The sequence below is a fragment of the Aureobasidium namibiae genome, assembly GCF_000721765.1.
Source record: "Aureobasidium namibiae CBS 147.97 unplaced genomic scaffold scaffold_19, whole genome shotgun sequence".
Lineage (NCBI taxonomy): Eukaryota > Fungi > Ascomycota > Dothideomycetes > Dothideales > Saccotheciaceae > Aureobasidium > Aureobasidium namibiae.
In genome coordinates, this window is record NW_013581190.1 from 174,014 (window position 1) to 194,891 (window position 20,878).

General features: G+C 51.7%; 4 protein-coding genes across 4 annotated transcripts; 2 read left to right on the forward strand and 2 right to left on the reverse strand.

Annotated features, from left to right (window-relative positions):
- Positions 1 to 560: 560 nt before the first annotated feature.
- Positions 561 to 1,466, forward strand: M436DRAFT_55270 (uncharacterized protein; the record flags this gene model as incomplete). Its single annotated transcript, XM_013568407.1, has 1 exon — positions 561 to 1,466. The coding sequence occupies one exon, from the start codon at positions 561 to 563 to the stop codon at positions 1,464 to 1,466; it is 906 nt and encodes a 301-aa protein (XP_013423861.1).
- Positions 1,467 to 3,087: 1,621 nt separating this feature from the next.
- Positions 3,088 to 15,159, reverse strand: M436DRAFT_55096 (uncharacterized protein; the record flags this gene model as incomplete). The annotated part of the gene is made up of 9 exons (XM_013568371.1): positions 3,088 to 3,182; positions 3,242 to 3,586; positions 3,640 to 6,925; positions 7,025 to 7,530; positions 7,651 to 11,580; positions 11,641 to 12,358; positions 12,455 to 12,892; positions 12,947 to 15,058; positions 15,112 to 15,159. 9 exons carry the CDS (start codon positions 15,157 to 15,159, stop codon positions 3,088 to 3,090), a joined length of 11,478 nt encoding a protein of 3,825 aa, XP_013423825.1.
- Positions 15,160 to 16,086: 927 nt separating this feature from the next.
- On the reverse strand, positions 16,087 to 17,576 carry M436DRAFT_55081 (bifunctional 6-phosphofructo-2-kinase/fructose-2,6-bisphosphate 2-phosphatase; the record flags this gene model as incomplete). Its single annotated transcript, XM_013568369.1, has 3 exons — positions 16,087 to 16,746; positions 16,802 to 17,388; positions 17,438 to 17,576. The coding sequence occupies 3 exons, from the start codon at positions 17,574 to 17,576 to the stop codon at positions 16,087 to 16,089; spliced, it is 1,386 nt and encodes a 461-aa protein (XP_013423823.1).
- Positions 17,577 to 19,115: 1,539 nt separating this feature from the next.
- Positions 19,116 to 20,442, forward strand: M436DRAFT_66958 (uncharacterized protein; the record flags this gene model as incomplete). The annotated part of the gene is made up of 2 exons (XM_013568486.1): positions 19,116 to 19,354; positions 19,527 to 20,442. The coding sequence occupies 2 exons, from the start codon at positions 19,116 to 19,118 to the stop codon at positions 20,440 to 20,442; spliced, it is 1,155 nt and encodes a 384-aa protein (XP_013423940.1).
- Between the last annotated feature and the right edge of the window lie 436 nt (positions 20,443 to 20,878).

Here is a 20,878-nt window from a genome sequence, read left to right on the forward strand (position 1 = left end):
GGTTGGTGGGAAGAGGGCTGCTTTGCAAGATAGAGAGCGAAAGACGATGCATGGGCAAGATCGGCTTCGTTTAGAATTGCTTCGACAGGATGAGATTTTTTCCTTTTCTTTGGCGCCCGCTCTGCCGGTTGTGGTGGTTTACAAGGGCCATGGTTCCCGACCCAAAGGTCGTTGCGACTTCTTGATTCCTAGAGGCCCGCTGTATTCGTTCCTGACACTTTTCTCTCACACGAACCCCTACGGCGCCAGTGTACCAGAACGGCCAGTGTGTCAGGTCGTCTTCTGGCAGATCCACCAGTGGCATTGACACTTGCGAGTGGAGAGAGTGACTCCAAGTATAGAAGAGGCACAAGCATCCTACACGCGCGTCATCCGACACTTGTTGTCGTCCACACCCTCTGGCCGCCCCTCTCTGGACCTGCTGACTTGGTTGGATGTTTACGACAGCCTGTGTGGCGATGAGCGGCTAGATCAGCCAACACGTTTGCTCCCATCATCCCGCATCTCAGTATATTATCGTCGACGCCCGCGTGATGCTGGCACTCATGCCCGTGGATACAATGTCACTCGCCATACTACCTTCGCATACTCCCGTCTCTCGGCCCACTGCTCCGACTAAACGACCCAAACTCTCTCTCAACACTGCTTCTCTTCCTTCGACCTTCGGCAAGAGCACTACCGGACTCAGACTGGATGCTCCCTCAATAGCCTCGCCTACAGCTAGGAACACTTTCAGCAATGCATACGGACCACATCACGTCACGAGCCCTGAGGCCATGACTCCTCACCACCATCTACGACCAAAGTCCCGACTGTGTCTGGACACTTCGGTGACACCTACCCACCACCACTCTACGCGCTCTTCCTCCACCGACAGCTGCATGTCAGCCACTTCTGCCACCTCGGCCTCGACCGACTCCTCCATCTCCTCAACATCCACCACCGACGCCTTCGACAAACCCATCCCATACCGTCTCCCATTCAACCACCACTCCATCCTGACCAACGGCCCTCACGGCTGCCTTCGCCGTCGCAAATCCTTCTCAAGTACCCGACCAATGTTTCCTTCGCCCAAAAAAGTGTCTTTCCGTGCACCTTTGACAGAAGACATCCACAACAACATCTACACACTCGCACAATCCGACATCGACTTCACATCCTCCTCTGCATCAGCCCTAGAAACATTACCCTCGGGACACGGTCACTATGTCCAACAACAACAACAACAACAAAAGCACAAACGAGCAGCAGCGGCCGCACTGCCAATCAGAACATCCACAACACCCTCATGCGGAGACAAACGCGACTCGTCCTCTGAAGACGACTCAGACAGCGATATCTGCCCTTCAACGCCCGTCACGCGAAAGAGCAAGAAACCCCGGGAATGGGTGTGGACGCTAGGTCCGATCAACCAAATCACCCCGCCGCCTTCTTCAAGTCCTGTCGAGGATGACAGTCTATCATGACCTCTACCTCTCTTGTCGAAAGTGTTTTTGAAACACATCAACCATCACGACTTAGCTACGAAAGACCGAAAATCATGCTTCTTTGCATCAGCGATGGATGGGGCATGGCTTTTTACTTCTGTTCCCGTTTTCTCTTCTTCTATCTTCTTTTTCTGTCTATGAGAGACTCACTACCATGGCGTCTTGTGACTCCTAGCATTCTTCCTCTTCTCTTCTACTTTGGGATTACCATTTTCTCTTCTTCATTGCTTTTGCCCGAAGCATCGATACCCGCATTTATGTAATGCTCGATCTTATTTCATCTTAGTTCGTTATTCCCTTCTTACTCGAGTATACTTTTATAGCCCCTTTACCTTCTATCTCCGTTGACTGGTTATGGTATGAGTTGTTCGTAGTCAAGCCAAACTTCGCAAGCCAACTGCGCCAAATACGCAAAATCCATCTCATCGTACCTTCTCAACATTTCGATTTTCTGATTTCAAATCTAAATCTACACCACGCGGACCTGCTCGTTTGTCGAGAGTTTGTCACGGCTATACATTAATGGATGATGCTATCCTCGCCTCAAAAGTTGTCCATGGTGCTTTCTCCTATGTAGTCTCGATCTTAGACTGCTTTATGCTGTGTAACCATCCGTTGTCCTTTTTCTCGGTGTGTGTCACTACGTGTCGCGTTTCTTGTGAGCACGCATTGTGACCGACTGGTTTGCCCCTTGGTCAGCGAAGACTATGAACTAAAGACAGATGAGAAACAGCGAGGATAACCAAAGGGGGAAAACAGAGGACAACAGCAGGACTCAAGGCAAGGGAAGCAGAGAAGAAAGATTCAAGACATCGGTAGGGAATTCGAGAGATGGAAGAGTTTGAGATATGGCAAGAGGTCGGGGTATAAACAGGAAGGGCCACCCTGGCTTGACACGAAATCTTTTTTCCCTCCCCCCGACAGGCGTGGTATATTGAGATACTATAGACGCCGACTCTGAAAAAGCAATGGAAGAAGTGGTTCAATTTTCACTATATGTTTTACCCTGCAAAAACGCTACTTGGCTCGTTCGTCAGCGATCCAAAATGGTAAACTTGGATTTTACGTCTGATCGCTTGCTCATCCTCACATGAACTCATCCCATGCAATTTACTCTCGCGTACAACAAGCTGTCCGTTCTCGCCTTACCACAACACTACACGTTGCCGTACGAGGAAAACTTTACAGGTCTGACACACACGAAGTCAAGGAGAACAGAGAAGTTATGAAATAAAGTAGAGGCATTCGCAGTTTTTGCTATAGCGAGAAAAGAAAATCAACTGCCACTATATTCACCTCTCCTTTTGCTTTATCAAGCACCATAAGACCCCTTCCCTGAGTGTTTGAAAGGAAGACTCAAGTCCATCAACCTGCACGTCGATGTCCTTTGTACTTTTTCCTCCACTCAGAGTCTGAGAGCCCTAGACGAGTGACAGCCAAGGCGAAAAGAGTAGGCAAAGCAGCAATAACGAAAAAAAACTCCTGTCGCAGAAAAAAACAGAAAAAGGAGAAGAGAAACAACAAACGCCTTTGGAAAATGCGGAAAGTATCATGGGTGGGTGGGTTTTTGTTGCGGCTGTATGCGGGCATCGAAGGTCCTCTAGGCGAAGCCAAAGTATTCGCTTCCTTGCGTCATGGCAGTGTACATTTGATGTCTCAACTGCTCATAAGTCTCGTATTCGGGAAGATCAAGCTCTGCAATTCCTTGTTAGCATTCGTCCTTTACTCATCTCTTGAACTTGGGCAGAACTTACGGTTGAAGCAAGTGTGACTGCTAGGCAAACGATCCTTGCTGCCATAATCACGATGGATATTGAACTTGGTAAAGCCGTTCATGCCCTCAAGCTCTTTGAAGCCATTAAGAGGAACCTTGGAAGTTCCAGTGACGAATTGCAAGAGCTTGGCTTTCTCTTCCTTGTCGAAGCTGCGGACCGCGCGCCAGAACCACTGGATTTGGGGTGAGGTCTGCTGGTAGTTGTGGTATTCGGCGTTGTTCTTCCAGTCGTCGACGTCGATGTCGGGAAGACCTGAGATGAGAAGTTCGAGTTCTTGTTCGTTGAAGATTGAGACGAGCTCGGCGGGGATGATCTCGTGGAAGCCTATGAACTCGGGTTAGTAAGACATGACAGAAGATATAGTGGAGGTGACTTACCCTTCAGGAAATGCTCGAGCTGTTCCTCGACTGACTTGATCAGACGATGCTCAACAACCAGACGCACATACTCCTGCTTGTTCTCCTCGGTGACAGGAATGTCGCGACCATTCTCGATCAGATCAACAGTCTCAGTCTCTCCGAACCTATCAACCTCTACCGAGAAAGTCTCGAAAGTGACATCAGTAATGTCGTTCTCAAGAATCCAGCAGAGTGACTTGTAGTAGTCCAGATCCAGAGTCTCCATATCCTTGAGTGATACTGGCTTGCCAAGGATACGTCTGTAGACGGCTCTGCTGAAATGGCAGTCCAAGACACGGCCCTCATACATGGCCTTGCCAATGATGCGACCAACAAACTTGAAGAAGGTGAGATGCTCATCGTTGATGCCACTCATGGGGTTGGGATGGAAGGTTGTTCTGTCGGAAGCGACGGGGTTGAAGAGAGCATAGTCGGGGTTGAACATCTGTCTTGAGAGAGCTGCGAACCACTCTCTAGTCACACCACCAGCGTCAACACCCTCCTCGCCGTGGAAGCGAATGTTGAGCTTGCCGTATTTGATCTCGTTGGGAGTCTTGAAGTACAGGTTCTTGAAAGAGTCCAAGAAGATCTGTTCACGACGAATGTTGAGCTGAACCGAAGGATGAGCAATGCGCTCCTCAGCATTGCGAGTGTGCATTCTACGAGTGAAGTAGTTGCGCTTGTTGTCAAATTCGAGCACCTTGGAGTTCTTAGCTAGTACATCGAATGTGCCGTTGAGAAGCTTGGGGTTGTTGCGAACAAGATCATTGAGGATCTTGCGGTGCTCCTCGGTGAAGGAGAAGAAGAGCTTCTCAATGCGCGAGTCCGGTTGAGGAGTACCAATTGACAGCTCCTGCGAAGCAGCAAGGTTGGCCTCCTTCGAAGTTGTGTTCTTGCAGACAACCATGAACGACTCGATCAGGGGCTGAAGAATGGTAGCCACATTGTTCATGCTACCGCGTTCGCGAATAGCAGTCAGGCAGTCACTCAAGTTGGACCAGAGCTTGGCAAATGTCGAGGTCTCGTAAAGTGTTGACAGCAGATCCTGGCGAGCTTTTGAAGGCAAAGCATCAGCTGAGGTGGATGCTTGTCTGTCGTGAGATCCCGAGCGCTTGGGGTCAAAGAGGTAGTCGAGCGCGAGCAGAACACGCAACAGCTTGCTTTGATGAGAGCTTGCAGGGGAGAAGTTAGCCAAAGCAATGCCTTGAATGTCAGTACTAGTCTTGGCATTTTGAATCTGAGGAGCCAATTGTTGCAGATCAACAAGAACAGCATCGCCCAAGTCCTGAGCACGGTGTACCAACTCCTTGCCGAAAGTGTCCTTGGCACCAGGAATGGCTGACAGGTGGTTGATGATATCGAGAGTACTCTGGAAGGTCTTTGCGTTGCACTCGCGTGCAGCGATGATGTTGACGACCAAGCGGAGGTTCTCTTCCGGAACTTCAGGAGGAGTGAGATCCCTGTGTTTCTTCTTCTCTTCAGTCTTGGCGACAGGCTCTTGTGGTTTGTCGGCTTCAACAGGGGCCTCAGAAGCAACCGTAGTTTCGCCCTCAGTCATGGCCACGTCGGTAGATGCACTGGCAACTGTCTCAGTAGCCTTACCCTTCTCCTTCTCAGCATCTTTTGCCTTTCTGAGAAGAATCTTCAAAGGCTCGGTAACGCGAATGAGCAAGGAGGCCAAAGCTTCCATAACAGACGAGTTCTCGATGATTGACTTGCGGTCAAGAAGAGTGAGCAACGCGTTGAGAGGGTACTTGGCAGCCTTGCTCTCCTTGCCCTTGCCCTTCTTCAACGACTTGGCTCTCTGGCTGATGCTGGTCTCATGCTCAGAAAGGAAGAATGAACTGACTCGAGGGTTCTCGTTGGCCAGATGGGTAAGAGTTGAAAGACATTGCTGTACAATCATGAGAGGTGAGACGTCTGTACTAGGTGCTGTGAACTGCGAACCAGTCAGACTGCGCTTGAGAGGCTGTGGTGTCTTCTGTCCAGACATCTGCTTGGCGCGAAGGGTGAGGTGAGCAAAGCTCTTCTCCAAAGCATTGGCGTCGGAGCTTCCATCTTGGAGAATGGAAAGGAGAACGCTGATAACCTCGGCGCGGTTCTGGGTGTTCTTGCAAATGTCTGACAAGATTGCCTGCATTGTGGTACGTGCGCTGTCCTGCATGGCGACGAACATCAATCTCAGGAGGGTGGCCACGCCGGATTTATCGAGCATCTGGATGACAGGCCTGCGGACGCGCTGCCCCTCAGGCTCGGGAGCTTCCTGTTCATCCTGAAGGCGGTTGCTCTCGCGTCTGTCACGACCGCCACCACGATGACGTTCGATTCTGCCGATAAGGTTGCGAGCTTCGGCTTGGAACTCCGCAGGCATGTTGGCAAGTGTGGGAGCGTCAGCGTCCATAAGGACCTGCTGGCGAAGAGCCGGATTCAGGGTCGCGAAGAAGTCCGCCATATCCATATCACCAGCCTGGGGTAGAGCGTTGCCACTGGCGGCAGCTCTGCGGCGCTGCTCATCGCGTTCACGACGGCGACGGTCAGCTGCCTCGGAAGCAAGCAGCTCGGCTTGGATATCCGGTGGTAGTGCATCAAGGAACTCACGGTTGATCTCGCTGGATCTGCTAGGCTGCCCAGTGGTGGTGTCTTGAGTGCGTTCCTGAGAACGTTGCTCTTGGAATTGCTGCATGATGACTTCCTCACGCATGTCGTCGGGAAGTGCGTCCAGGTATTCCAGATCGATGCCGAGGTGAGTGATGTCGATCTCTCTACCACGAATGTTGGTCATGACTCTGGGTGCAGCTTCGGCGGCATCTTCTCCCGCAGGCTGTTCAACGCCTTCCATGCTCTCAGTACCTTCTGTGGTCTCACCACGCTCGGCGGCCTCGCGAGCACGAGCGGCAGCCTCTTCGGCCTCTTTGGCCTCACGTTCTTCACGCTCACGCTGCTCTTGAGCCTCGCGCTCAAGACGCTCTGCCTCTTCCTTCTGGCGCTGCTCCTCACGAGCCTTCTCTTCCGCAGCTCTGCGTTCGGCGTCAGCCTTGTCTTTCTGACGCTTAGCCTCCATGGCAGGAGGGACGAGAAGGCGCAGCAGGGAGTCGACAAGTTTCATCGCCCTCTCGAGGTGATGGTGACCGAACAGCAGGCGAGCCTCTTCTTGCCAGCGGAGAGTTGTAAGAGTGGGTGTGAAGGAAACTGCTGCACCGGGATCGGTAGAGGAAGCTCTTCCGTTTGATGGTGCATCACGACCAGTAAGGTTTCTGGTGATGCGCTGGAGAGCACGGAGATCAGGGAGTCCGAATCTGCTCGGGCTTCCTGTAATGTGGAAGACAGCAGGCCCCATAGCACCAGCACCACCAGCCAAAGCGACAGGCGGGAAGGTAAGACCACCGGAGCCGTCAACGACGCTGATTCTAGCTCCCGAAGGTCCAGTCATGTTCATAAGATCGTTGATAAAGGAGAGTCCATCTTGGCCACCGAGTCGAGGAGGGTGCTGGTGAAGCCAATGAGGCATTTCGGGACGAGTTGGAGCACCTGTAGTAGGCCTGCGGTCTGATCGCTGGAGAAGAGGGTTGGTACCATCTTGATCTCCACCACCTGCAGCGCCTCCACGATGCGAGCGAGGAAGTCCAAGAGGTGAGTCGTCCATAGTATAGAAGGGACCACCAGGACGGCGCCATCCATGATGTGTTGAAGGCATAGCGGCGGTCTCCCAGCCCCACTCCATCTCGTCGTTCTCGGGGTCGTCATGTTCGGGTTCGTAGCCGAGGACTTCTTCATCTTCATCCTCTTCGTTGTCTTCGTCATCTTCGGCCATCTCGTCCTCGAAGTATTGCTCGGGCCCGCCCATGTCCAGAGTCATGATAGGATCATCGCCTTCCAGCTGATCCATGACATCTGAGCGGTCGTCTTCAAGGACGACAGCACCGCCGAATGGACCGCCATGGCCAGGCACGAGAGCGTCCACGGGAAGAGCGCCATGGTAAGGATCGTCACCATCATCATCGTCGTCGTCCCAGTCTTCCTCATCGTCGTCTTCGTCGTCGTCATCATCATCTTCTTCCATACTAGCATTCTCATCGTCGCCAGTAATTTCGTCGATGATTTCAATGTCATCACCTTCATCTGAGTCGGCTTCGTCCATGTCGGAGTCGTCGTCATCATCGCCGCTCTCGTCTTCGTCCATGTCAACTTCAACGTCGATGTCGCCAGGAAGGCCTTCGATGGGTCCCATGCCGTCGATGTCATCATCTTCATCACTGACTACATCTCCTTCATGCATACCAGGACCGCCTTCCTCGTACTCGTCGTAGTCCATCTCCTCGCCGTACTCGTCGCCCTCGTAGTACTCTTCGGCTTCGTCGGAGCCGGACTCATCCTCATCGTCGTCGCTGTTTGCGGTTTCGAACATGCCGAGGGTAGAGTTGCGGAACAAGTCAGGAGTCTCTTCGCGTTCATTGTCATCATCAGAAACGGAAGTGGCGGAAGAGATCTCGTCGTCTTCAGTAGTGCCAGGCGCAGAGACGTCTCCAGAGATACTCAGAGTAACACCGATATCGGTCAGCAACTTGAGAGGCCGAAGAATGTACTTGACTGCACGCTTTGCGCCAGGGAAGTTGAGGTCAAGTTCGGCGATAGAGGATGTCAATGCGGTGATGAAGTTCTTCTCGTACATGAAGCGACCGAGTTGCTTCTGAGAAACGGTGACCATCTCGAGCATGGAGTGGTTGATACCAGATTGTTGCTTTCCAGTCAACATGCGGTAGAAGAGGTTGCCCAGGCTGAGAAGACGTGCGTACTTCTGATCGAGAGGCTCTGAAGAGGCCATTGCATCCTTGTAGGCCTTGAGAGCATGTTCCAAGACGAACTTGCGAACATAAGCAAGGTCAGACTCTTCCTCGCTGGTCGAGATCTTCAAACCGATCATGCGCTCACTTGTCTTCGAGCAGAGAGAAACAATGGTGTTGATAGCCCAATTGGCAGTGGCGGCCTGCTTCCTTGATGGAATGTCTTCAGGGTGATTCAAAGACCCAATCGGAATCAAGCTGGTAAGGAAGTAGTTTAGAAGACCAGAGCGAGGTTTGGATGGTGTTGATGCTTGGTGCTCGGCCTTGCGCGAGAAGTTGATGAACTCAACCTTGGTTCTGTTATACGAGCCGAGGAGTTCAACCAGACAGTGCAAGATGAAACAGCGATAGGCAAAAATCGGGTGCTGGTCAGCCTTGAACACTGGCTTGTTGTCAGACTGATTGGCCGCAGAGTCTATCGAAGGAGTTTCGGCCACTGGAGTAGAAGTTGGATCTGACATTTCTACATCTGAAGGGGTGGCAGCCGCCGGAGCATCCGGAGAAGTAGGTTTGGGAGGTTGCACTTCCTTATCTTCGACATCTTTGTAAGAAGAGAGCTCCTTGAGCAAGAACTGAATGACACCATCGGGATTCTCAATTGATGGAGGCTTGAGGTCACCGGTCTTGGTGCGTTCAATAGTTGGTCGTTCAGGAGCGGCGCTGGCGTCGCCCTCAAGAGACTCTTCTGTCTTCCTAGTCTCTTCAGGCTTGTCAATCTTCTTCAACATGAGCGGCTGTGCACCGCCAGGACGGTTTTGATCCCATCTTGAGAGTTGCACCTTCTCGTTGGTGACTTGGACGAAGATTTCGGGACTGCGCAACGCGAGATGGTACAAAGTTCTGGTGTACAATGTCGTGTCGTAGCCTCTGGCCGTTCCCTTGCTCTCGAACGTAGATTGAATCTCAGTACGCATGATCTGTCGGATAGTCTCATCATCTTCGATAATGTGACGAAGAAGAATGAGGAATGTGCTCTGAAGACGTTCACCTGCAACGCCTGCAAGCTGCTTCATCATGACAAAGAGTCTCGAGATCGACAGCTTCTCGCCAAGCTTCTTTGCAAGAGCGCGACGACGAGTCAAGATCACGAGCGTACGGGTGACAGATAGTGCAAGAGTTTCATCCTTACCAATCTTGGGCAGTATCTCGACTAGAGCATCGAAGACTGTGATTTTCTCCTCGTCAGGAACGATCGGAGGCTTGAGCTCGGCAATATCTTGCTCCTTGTAGGGATCTTCAAATGGTGGCATTGTCCATTGAATTTGCTGGGGCTTCTCATCCTCAGCTAGAACGCGTTCAATGATGAGAAGCATATTGCTGACCCAAGGCGAGGTCTCCTCCAGCTTTTGACCTTGGAACATCCTGATGAAACCGCCAAAGTATTCGAAGTTTTCTGTCAAGGTATCGAGAGAGGCATTGAAGAAATCGCGGTCCTGCATAACAAGTGCGAGCAGATGAGCATATGATGCAATCTTCTTGCCGTCCAGCGGAGTACCCTCCTCGGGTCTGAGAGACATGAGAGAGTTGACCAAAGTCTCGCCAATCTCCACCTTCGATGACTGATCTTGACCGGCCTTCGTGACTGCAGCTGTGATGAGGTCTGCAAGCTCGAAAGTAACGTCTGTGTGGGTGTTGAGAACATCGAGACACCTATCGATAAGTCCATCTCTGACGTCCTTGCGCTTGTCGTCGAGATCATCAACGGTAACGAAGCTCTCTTCAGTAACAACATCAGCGGGTCTCTGAGCCTCATCTGATGGTCGTCTGTGAACTGGAAGAGCACGCATTAGTTCTTCTCCGCCGCCAAGAGCGTTTGAAAGAACTTCTGCAAGGCCACCGTTGAGCATATCTGGGGGTAACACCAAGCGACGATTACCACTACCGAGAAGAAGGTCGGCTTCTGAGCGATCGCCATCGGTGTCTTGTGTGCTTGATCCAGCTTCGTCCGCGTCCTGCATCTCGACCGAGGGTACACTGCCAGATGCAGCCGGCTGTTCGGTGGTGTCGTTGGAAGCTTCCTGAGCAGGAGGCTCGACCTCATCATGTGACGGAAGAGGGAAAAGAGGAATGTGACTGTCGGGGTTGTCTCTTCGCAATACGTAATACTCCTTGGCAGCTGCCACGTTGTTATTACAACGGTACAGTGCTTCGATGCATAGTTCTTCGTCTTCGTGACCTTCCGCCTGCAAAGCGTCCTTGGAGTCTGAGCGAACCTTGAATTTGCGAGGTTCGGCTGCAACACGACGCTTCAAGTTCTCGCTGCGTTTGACAGCGTTAGACTCGCCTTCACCTTCAAGAATAAGTTTGAGCAAGTCGACAATGGACTTGACGCTGTGCGCAGGAAGAGCCTCCATCACGGATGATTTCCACATCTGACTAATTTGTGGAAGGATAGCATTACGAAGCTCCACCACGAATTGAGCACCCAAGAAGAAGTCGCTCTTTTGACGCTCTCGGACAGCCATAACGTTAGTCTGCTGGGCGTCGGTGATGTTCTTGGAGTGACTGATCTTGTTGTAGAAGTCGAGTATCTTATCGATACCAGCGAGTGCCAAAACATGGATATGCTTGGATGAAGAGACTTGTTCGGAAGTGGAAGTGTCTTGGGAAGCTTCCTTGTGTTGTTCAACAAGCTTGCCGAATTGCTGCAGGCGCTTCTCCAACTCTTTGAAACCACCCTTTTGATAAAACGCAAGTAGCACCAGGGAGAAGACCTCACGATGAGTACCGCCAGTACGGGTAGTCTTTCGCTCGTCAACCAAAGTCTGTAGCGTCGAAGTGAGAACGACAATGTCGTAGGAGACACTGTCAACCTCCGAAATTGTTGATGGCCGGGCTGTTGAGATGTGGCTTGTCAAAGCGCGTGCCAAGTGATCCGCTATCTTGGTTGCATTCTGCCTCTGGTAGTCGCTGAGGATGGTGCGCGAAGAGTGTTTCCACAGCAATGATTTACCAATCGCCTGGAAGAAAGAGAGAATGCCGGTAGACACTTGGTTGGTGAGCGACGCGAGAATCTGGCAGTTCTTGAATTGGGCACTGTTACGAGCCTCGGTCTTCTTAGCCTCGCCATCCTGCTGTCCTTGTGATGCGGCTCCAGCCTCGGCATTGGTGGACTGAGAATTGCTCGAGGCAGATAAACCCATGACGTTGTCGGCCTCGCTATGGTCGAAGCTCATGCCAGTGATGTTGATTTGCTTCTTCCAGTCTTCGGGCATATTGTGGCGCATTGCGATGGCCTCCCAGACACACGAAGAGTACAGTTGACCCAGATCGTCAATCAAGTCAGTGTAGATGTCTGTGAGGTTAACCTGACCGAAGAAGTGATGGGGCACAGTACGACCAGCGTGGTAAACGTGCATGGAGAAGACCTGAGAGAAAACATGGCAGAGGAATTGGGCTTGCACCATGGCCTTGGCTGTGTATGTTGCGTTCGAGACCACGAGGTTGTTGTGAGAGCTCTGGTCTGCTGTCGATTCTGTCAGATCACTAAAGTAAGGCTTGCCAGGCTGGTGCTCTGCCAATGGCCTGAGCTGGAAGTAGGCTAGTTGTATGCGTCGAGCAAGAGATGGGAGAATCAAATGAGCTTTGTGTTCGACCAACTGCTGGAGCACTCGAATGAGTTCCTGCTGAGCAAGCGTCTCATGGAAATTGTACGGGTTGCAAGCAGCAGTGGCCATATCAAGCAAAATTTCAGCACCTGCAGCCTCACAGAAGGCCGTGGCCATGCTATGGTTACTCAAGAAGCCACCAAGGAACCTGCAGACCATAGCGATGAAGTCCGAGCTAGACTGACCACCACCACGGCCTTTGACGAGGGCATCGTTCTCAAGCTCGGATTCTGTGACCGGTGGCGAAGACTCAGCGCGAGCAGAGAAGTTGGTATCATCAGCATCATAAGCGTTCTCGACCTGTGCGTCAGTCATACCGCTCAGAGCGTCACGCCCTCCGGCTACTTGCAAGCCCTGATCATCCTGAAGCCACAGTTTGGCACCAACACCCTTGGTCTCGGCGCGACGTTGACAGATGGTCATGACTCTACGAACCATGCCGACGACCGCATTGGAAGTTCTCTCCTTCAGCTGTGGGTGATGGCGGACAAGTTCGTCAAAGGCAGTGCCGATGTACTGAGGGACCTCGGCATCTTCTTCCATAGCCTTGATATGCTCAGGGCTCTCGAAAATCTCCAGGAACTTCTCCAAAGCTTGCGATGCCTGAAACATACGCATACCATTCTCGTTGAGACAGATAGCACCGAAAGCTGTAGGAATTTCGCGCATGGTTTCTCCAACAGGAAGAATGCCCAATGCCTTGGGTGTGTCAACGGAAGAAACTTTCATATTCGAGTCTTCCGTAGCGGTCGGCATCTCGGTAGTGTCTACGTCAGGTTTATTCTCAGAGGTGTCTTCGTCATCCTTATCTGCATTCTCGACGACCACGTCAGAGACCGTGATCGGCTGCTGAGTCACAGCTTCGAGGAAACCCTTGCTCAATCCTGCTTCAGCGATGACTTGGTAGCTGGTAGGTTCGTTGTGGATGAAGCTGCTGAGGATGTTCATGGCTCCGCTCCAGACGTTTGAACCAAAGACGGGCGCATTGTCGAAGATGGTGCGAAGTGCTCCAAGAAGTTGTGGGGAGTCAACAAAGTTGCGTAGCAAGCGATCGTCCGTACCGACATTGTGATGATACATATGGGCGACGAATTTGAGAAGCTGACGCAGGGTCTGCTGAGAGTTGAAGGGGATCTGGAAGTCAGTGATCTTGGTTTTGTACTCAATGGGCAAGCCTTCTTGTTTATGAGCGGCCTCAAGCGAGCGTTGAACTTCGAAGGCAGTGAGATCGGCAAGTACATCCAGACCTTTGGCGTTAACAATGGCCTGGAACGCATCTCGCACTCCGTTGTGGATGAAGTTATCGAAGAAGCCAAGAGCGATAGGGAAGTAGATCTCGGCTTGCGTCGTGCGAAGCTTGAGGATATCGACCAAGATGCCTACGAAGCCAGCCGCCACGAGAACGTCCGCGTTCCGTTGCGGGTGCGGTGCAGCTGGGGTGAGGGTCATGACCAGTTCAAAGACATCCTTGCACCATTCGTGGTCTTGGCCATTGGCTTCTTCATCACCGAGAGTGGCAAGAATCTTTCTGAGAACATAGAAGAGGACACCATGGCTGACAGTGATGTTGAGAGCATTGGCAATTTCGCTGGTCTTGGATTTGCACTTGGCCAAAGCCTCCAGAGCTTGAATAACAATCACCATCATCTCACGAGAGATCTCTTCCTGACCAGAACTGGGAGGCTGGAGCATGTCTGTAAGTTGCTGAGCCAGTTGAGTTCGGCGAGGCTCCTCAGAATCAGGCTGACCAATACGCTGATGAAATGTTGTCTCGCCATAGACATAGGACAGGTTGGAAATGGCCAGAATCCTGACGGCAACCAGATCGTGAACAGCTTCTCTTGAAGTCTGGAACGCAGAAGCCACACGGACCCTCTGAAGCAGGTCGAACTGGTTGTCCTCGGGCACCTTTGTCACGTTCTCCTCCATGATTTTCCAGGCCTCCTTGGAACCAATTTGAGCGGAAGAAAGCTCAAAAGTCTTGGGACCTGTCGAAGAATTCTCTGGCTGCTGGGCACGTACTGGCGTCTCGGGGGCGTCGGTGTTGTTGATCACGCGTTCACTGCGTGCTGAGCCGGGGCCTAGGTTCGAAGTGCGACGCACAGGGGTGGGTGTGACGGGAGGCATTGGCGAGCCAGGTGTGTTGGGGGCGCGAGCCTCGATAGATGATGCAGGTGCAGATGCATCAGTCTTGTCGTAGTAGGTCAAGCGTACGCTAGAAAGCTCCTCCTTGTACGATGATGGAACATCCTTAGCCTTGACCAAAGACTCAATATCGGCTGTGTTGACGCCAGGCTTGAGGGCATCCTCCTTCTCCTTGTTCTTGGACGGGGTCTGTCCAAAGATGGGGGCAGCCACGGGCTTCTTGGGAAAGGGGACGGCAAGTTTCTGGATACGGTCCAGGTTGATACTGTAGTGGCCAGCCAGCAAAGCATTGAGCGAATGTGGCGAGGCAACGCGCATTCGCGAAGTGTGATATCTCTGAGCCAGGCGCAAACTGACACGAAGGGTAATCTTGAGTAGGCTGAGGGAGACAGTGTTGAGTAGGTGGTTGAGATGTGCGCTGCTAGCATACAGACTGCGGTTGCCACAACGCTCAAGCAGGATACGAGTAAAGTTGAGGACACTCTCCACGAGCTCGCGATCTCCATCAGCTGAATATCCGCATGCCTCGAGCTCTTGCACCGACACTTCGGTCACCGAACCATCCTCAGCGTCGCCCTTCTGCAATAGCCGTAGCTCGAATGGTTGCGTTTGTGGGCCTTTGTCCAGAGCATACACGGTTGTGAAACCCTCAAGAATGCGATCGAAGCGATTTAATGGGGCGATCCAGTGGTACAGGTCGCCTCTGGGGAACGGCCAGTTGTGTGGAAAGGAAGCAATGTGCTCGGGCACCTTGTGCAGAGGTAGCTCGACCAAAGTCTTGATAAAGTTGGTGATGTAGGGAGACTATGGCAAAGGTTAGTCTGACGAAGTATGCGAATGTGAATGGGTAGACTCACGATGGTCGCCTCATGACGCTCGGTAGCGGTCTTCTTGATCCTCCCCATGGCGTGCCGGGACGCGAGCGCAAGTCTTGCGCTTCACCGGGTTATGTGCTGTGTCTGGCTATGGTTGCGACTGATCCGATGGTTGTAGAAGGTTGCTGCGGCGGCAAAAGACTGCAAGAAGCGAAGGTTTGCGGGTGTCGCGGGTGTGGATGGGATGAGTAGTGCAAACAGATGCGCGGGCAGCTGCAGATGGTAGGGCGTGAAAGAGAAACGTCACGATGGCTACAATTTGCTCGGTGAGATGCGGGTCGACTAGAATCTCGCTGGTCGAAGCGTTGCGGAGTATATTGAAGATGGAGTTGGGCGGAAGACTGGGCAAGTAAGTGACAGCAAATCTTTCCGCGAGCGCAGCGCTTCAAAGATCTTGTCGTGTTGCAAGGTTCACAATGTGCGCGAGTGAAACTTCTAGAGATCCGAGAATGCCTTCCTCGTTCGTCTGGATAGCTCCTACTTGATACCGTTCGGCAATAGCCGTTTGCTTTCCCGGCCGCTGTCATGAACTCACGGACCAACCACGTCAGACTTTTAATCTATTCCCACTCGCACTGGGGATACTTGGAGATTATTCTGGATATCACAGCACTACGACCATCTACTATGCTCTCGACTGACTGGCTATGACTCTTCAGAGTTGGATGCGTCTGTCGGCTCAGCAAAGCATGGTCAGAGTATTCCTATGCACGATAAAGCTGATCAAGGTGGACCCTGAAGCCTTCTGATAATGCACTCAACTGCACTTCGACCAGGTGAGACATGGAAGCTGTCAATTGCTTTCGCTCTACGTGTACAATGAATGTTTGGGCATCAGACATTTGTGCGTTATCTGTCCTGTGTCCAAGCTGTGCTGTCTTTCCTGAAGAAGGAAGAGCCGGTACCTGCATTCACCTCCATCTCCGCAACACCGGTACTGCCCGCATGCAAGAATATCTATTTGGTCGGTTTTCCATTCACCTCAATATCGACCGTCCCTTGACCAGGACCAGGATCTTCATGCTGAGCTTTCGATCCCTTACCACGCCAGGTGCTCACTGCAGGGATCTTGGCCGAGTATCTCTCTTCTTGTGTACCGTATGCTCTGGGTGAGAGCTTGATCAGAGTGTGTAGAGGAACCTCCATCCAGGGGCTCTTCGCCTGGTCGACGCCCATGAAGTAGGCGTAGATGCATCTCAACACTGCCTGATGTGTTACAATCAGGATGTTCTCGCTGCGCTCCAGCTCCATGATGATGGGCTCGAGACGAATGACCACATCCCTGTAACTCTCACCACCCAAGTAGCGGTAGTTGTATTTGTCATCGTCGCGAGCCTTGAAGTCTGCTGGGTATCGTTCCTCGATCTCTGCATACGTCAAGCTGTCGCAAACACCAGAGTCCAGTTCGTCCAGAGCCTTCCACGAAAGCTTCTCGAATGGTAGGTATTTTGAGGTCTGAATTGTTCTCTTCAGTGTCGAAGTCCAGACTGTGAGTTCGAGGTCACCAGCAGATTGCTTTACAATTTCTGGCAGCTTCTTGGCGTACATCTGACCTCTTTCGCTGATGTTTGCGTCACCGCCGATCTTGCCTGACAGATTGTACTCGGACTCTCCGTGCTGTGAAAATTAGCAGTGTTCCTTGGGGGTATGATGTTCATGGCAGGGAGCTTACTCGCGACAGCCAGATAGAACGTGGTTTGATGTGCAGGTTCATCAGGTAGTAAACTACTCTGGACTGCAGATAGTCCTGGATCTTGTTGATGATGACTTGATGTCCAACATCAATCAGCTTACAATACGTAAGATCGGCCTCATCCTCATCCAATGTCTCGTACACCTTCTCGTAGTTCCTGATTCTCTTTCTGAAATCCTGTGCAGCAACTTCGGGGTCTTGTCCTAGGTAATCAGGTGATGTGGTCTTGACCTCCTTGATGTTGGACATGACGAGCTCTTCGTCATCACACTTTGACTCGACAAACATGGTCTGTACATTGGCAGCGTCGCATCGATCTTGGATCCAACGTCTTCGTGCTTTCGTCGAGTTGGTAGCATCGAGGATGGCAACAAGGCCCTCGCCGTTGTCGAACCACTTAATCATATCGGTCACAGCAGCCTCAGCAGCAGCTTTGCGCATTCTTTCTCCCTCTGCATTGCTTGTATCGAAGAACTCGGCGGAAGGGTTGGGAGTGGTGGTACGGCGATATTGGCCCACGTTAAAGGTCTTTGCGTCTACCGAGAGCCAGCGAAGGTAGCGAACAACTGCAAGCATGTCAGTACGATTCAAAGAGCAAGAGCTGGACGATATGACCTTTCTGAGCTATCAGACTCTTTCCTCTGGCTGGCAGACCAACCATAACAACACAGATCCTGGTTTCCGGGGCCTGGATGCCGCTGCCGTTAGTCTTCCTGTTTGGACGCATCATCTGGCCGTCGGGCACTTTGCGCATCTCAGGTTTATACTGCTGGCTCGTTTCCGAGGGGGGTTGATCCAGAGCCATAGTTGTTGTTATGAGAGAGGGTATTGATAGAAAAGTAAATAGGAAGGAGAGTCCAGTGGTTAATGGTTTGCCGTGACGATGTTCCGAGCCAGCGGCTTGTAGCGGCTTGAGAAGAAGCAAGTAGAGTTTTTGCGACTCGATGAAAAGAGGGCAAGAATGGAAGAACAAAGGTACAGTAAGCTTGACGAGGAAGCCCTGAAGTTTTGCAGCTGCTACGTGACTACCGCTGAGTTGGTAGTTTCCGTTGTAGATGGAGATGGCGGGGTTATCTTTCAAGTCCCTCCCCGCGCCCGATTTGGTCCGCAGCTTCAATTGATGTGCAACCGGGTAATTCTTCGAGACACAGCGACGTCTTCGAGTGTGGCGTAAGATGTGTTGCGTTTGGATGTGTGACTTCTCGAACAGAACGGACACTGTACCGAGGATGGACAAGGGTCAGGAGACGAGAGATTAAGGCCGTCATTTGGGTACGAGTGCATGACGCCGATACGGCCAACCTCGGGTCTTCTCGGCGACATTTCGACCGCGCGGTTGCTCTCTTCCTTACCTCCTTTTTATCCAGCTTCTCCAGAGTCCAGAGTCCAGAGTTTGCCACAGTACGGTACTGGAGAGCGGCATGTCCAGATGCCCAACGCAAAGAGAGATGACTTACTGTAAACACATTGTCTGACAGAGTGCTTGCACGAGGCCGAGTGCCTGCCATAACCCCCTTCATCCTCCTGCTTGCCGTCTCTGAAATTATTGCTGCCTAAGAAGTAGGTACTGATAGAATGAAAGTCGGCACTCTCTCATGGTATCGATGCCAGCAGATATAAGCTTGAGCACGAGGCCTTTATATTCTCAACAAAGAGCTCATCATCGTGACATTCCCAGCGATAAGGGCTGATAAGGGGGGTTGAGCAAGCGTGGGACGGCACAAGATTCGTACCACGGTCGACCTTTATGGTACACCCTTGAGGAAACTTCAACGCGCTCAAGACTATGCCTGGACTTTGGACGCGAACATGATCCACTGATCAAGCATATGGTCCTGTTGTTCTCAACGAATCCCAAGGCTTGCGATTTGGGCGATTAAGGTTACCCTCTCGACTACCATCGTGTTCGCCGGCATCAGAAACATGTGTACTACTCATTGGTGGTCTCGATCCGGATGTATATAAGACGCGCCATTCTGCTCGGCCGCCGGCTATCTTTCTCAGACGACAACAACAATATTTTGTCTAGACTTCATCATGTCAGAGAAGTGCTTCGATTCTCGACAACTTGACAAGATGGGAAGTGACAATTGAACCGATGAACGAGGAAAGCACGAGTGGTCGACACTGCCTCGCCCAACTTCTGAATATCTGACACTCCCCCAAAGCTGAACATTCATCCTACTTCCTAAGCCGCCATCGATACAAAGCATCTCTCCAGTCAGCAGAGTACACGCCATTGATACTTGCCAGCAGGGTAAAACACTAGCATATCGCTACCAACGCATTCAAGATGGGCGGCAACAACTCCAGACCGAAGCCAGCAGCTCCCGCAGACAATGGAAGATTGCAACGAGAACTTGTTCAGCCAGGTACACAACCGGTCGCCAAACCACAGCATATGACTACATCTGGCATACCCGTAGTTCCCAGAACCCAGCCAACTCCCGTTGTCGCTCCAGATCCCGTGCTTCAAGAATTCAGGGCGGCCTACGTTGAGCCGAATCAGCACGGAAGTGAGATGGGAAGCATGTAAGTCATGGATGCTTCGCTCTGATCGGTACGAAAGGCCAGCTTTCTTTCCGAAGTTTTCATCACTGCGCTTGCTCGCTGAATAAGTATCTGCCCGTTGGCAGACCCTAGCCTGCTACTTGATCCCGTTTTCTCCCACATACATGTTAGAAGAGATGCTGATCACCACCAGAGCGTCTCAAGTAGTTCCATTGCCAAGACATCCTACCTGGTTCATGCGAATTGTCGAAAACCATCACTCAAGGAGTCTCATCGAGCAACTCGTCTTGGAGACCAACCCGCGATGCAGGTTGAACCGCTTACAGCGTCTGCGCAAGATCTATACAAACCCCATCGTGCGACTGTCCGCAGCAAATCGACAACGCATCAAAGTCATTGATGCCCAGATCGAGGAACTCAAATTCTTGATGACGAACGACGATGGCAAACCCTTTGCACGGTATCGTACCGAGGCCGGTGAAGATCCCTCACCACCATCCACTCAGCTCAGCGGGAGTTTGGAAGAGCAGCGCCCTGTACCCATGATCGCCCAGCTCGCAGACCAACAAGCGTCTGAATCCTCGGATCCTGGCTCTGGCATCCGGATGATACCATACAACAGGTCCATGAAGCGATACATGCAGGAGAGTCCTCGTTTACCTCCCCGTCATGCCAGCAGCTCTTCCCACATACGGACCGGCAGTATCAGGCTGCCAAGTGTCGCTGCCGAAGGTCAAGATTGGGCAGAACCACGGAATCACCTACGGCACAGCAACGATTTGTGGCGTGTATCGGAAGAGACCTCCACAGCTATGGTCAGACCATCAAGGCACAGGACTTCGGGACACAACCAATCTGCGCCACCCCCATCTGTTGGACCTGCAGTCGTTCTCGAACGCGACCCTTACAACAAAAGCCTGTTGGTACCCACAGAGTCGGCACGGAAATCAACTTCACGCTCGAAAACTTCAAAGGACCCTTCCAGACGCTCCAAAACTACTGGAAGGGTATCACACAAGACGGCCAGTAGTTATTCCGAGCAGATTGACGTCAGACCAGAAAGCAGGGATCCGGGTATGGTCTACGTTGCTGGGATGGGCAGGATTTGAAGAAGCTTTTGACCTTTGCATTGTTGCCGTCAAGCCAGATATTAAGTCTTCTATACAACTAGTCTTATTTCTTCGGACTTTCCTGAGTTACTGCACTTATGAAGCTGTCAGACTGCCATATTCTCAGCAAGGACGACTAACATTGAGTATTCCGCATTCGATTGCTGCATCTGTATATGATCGTACATTCTCACGTCTAAGACCAGTTACCGTGTGTTCCAATCATCGATTCTAGCCACATCACAAACAGTTGGAGAGGCAGAAATCGTATAAGTATGTCTGTCTGGCTAGCTAGCCGACCGTGTTGTCTGACCGTCATATCTGGGTAGCATGAATCAGATGCTCAGCTCCTCATCTCAAGCCCGAGTATGGCAAAGATTATTTTCTCCTTCCCTTGCTTCATTTCTGCGTCTTCCTCCCCTCCCAGAGTCTTCCT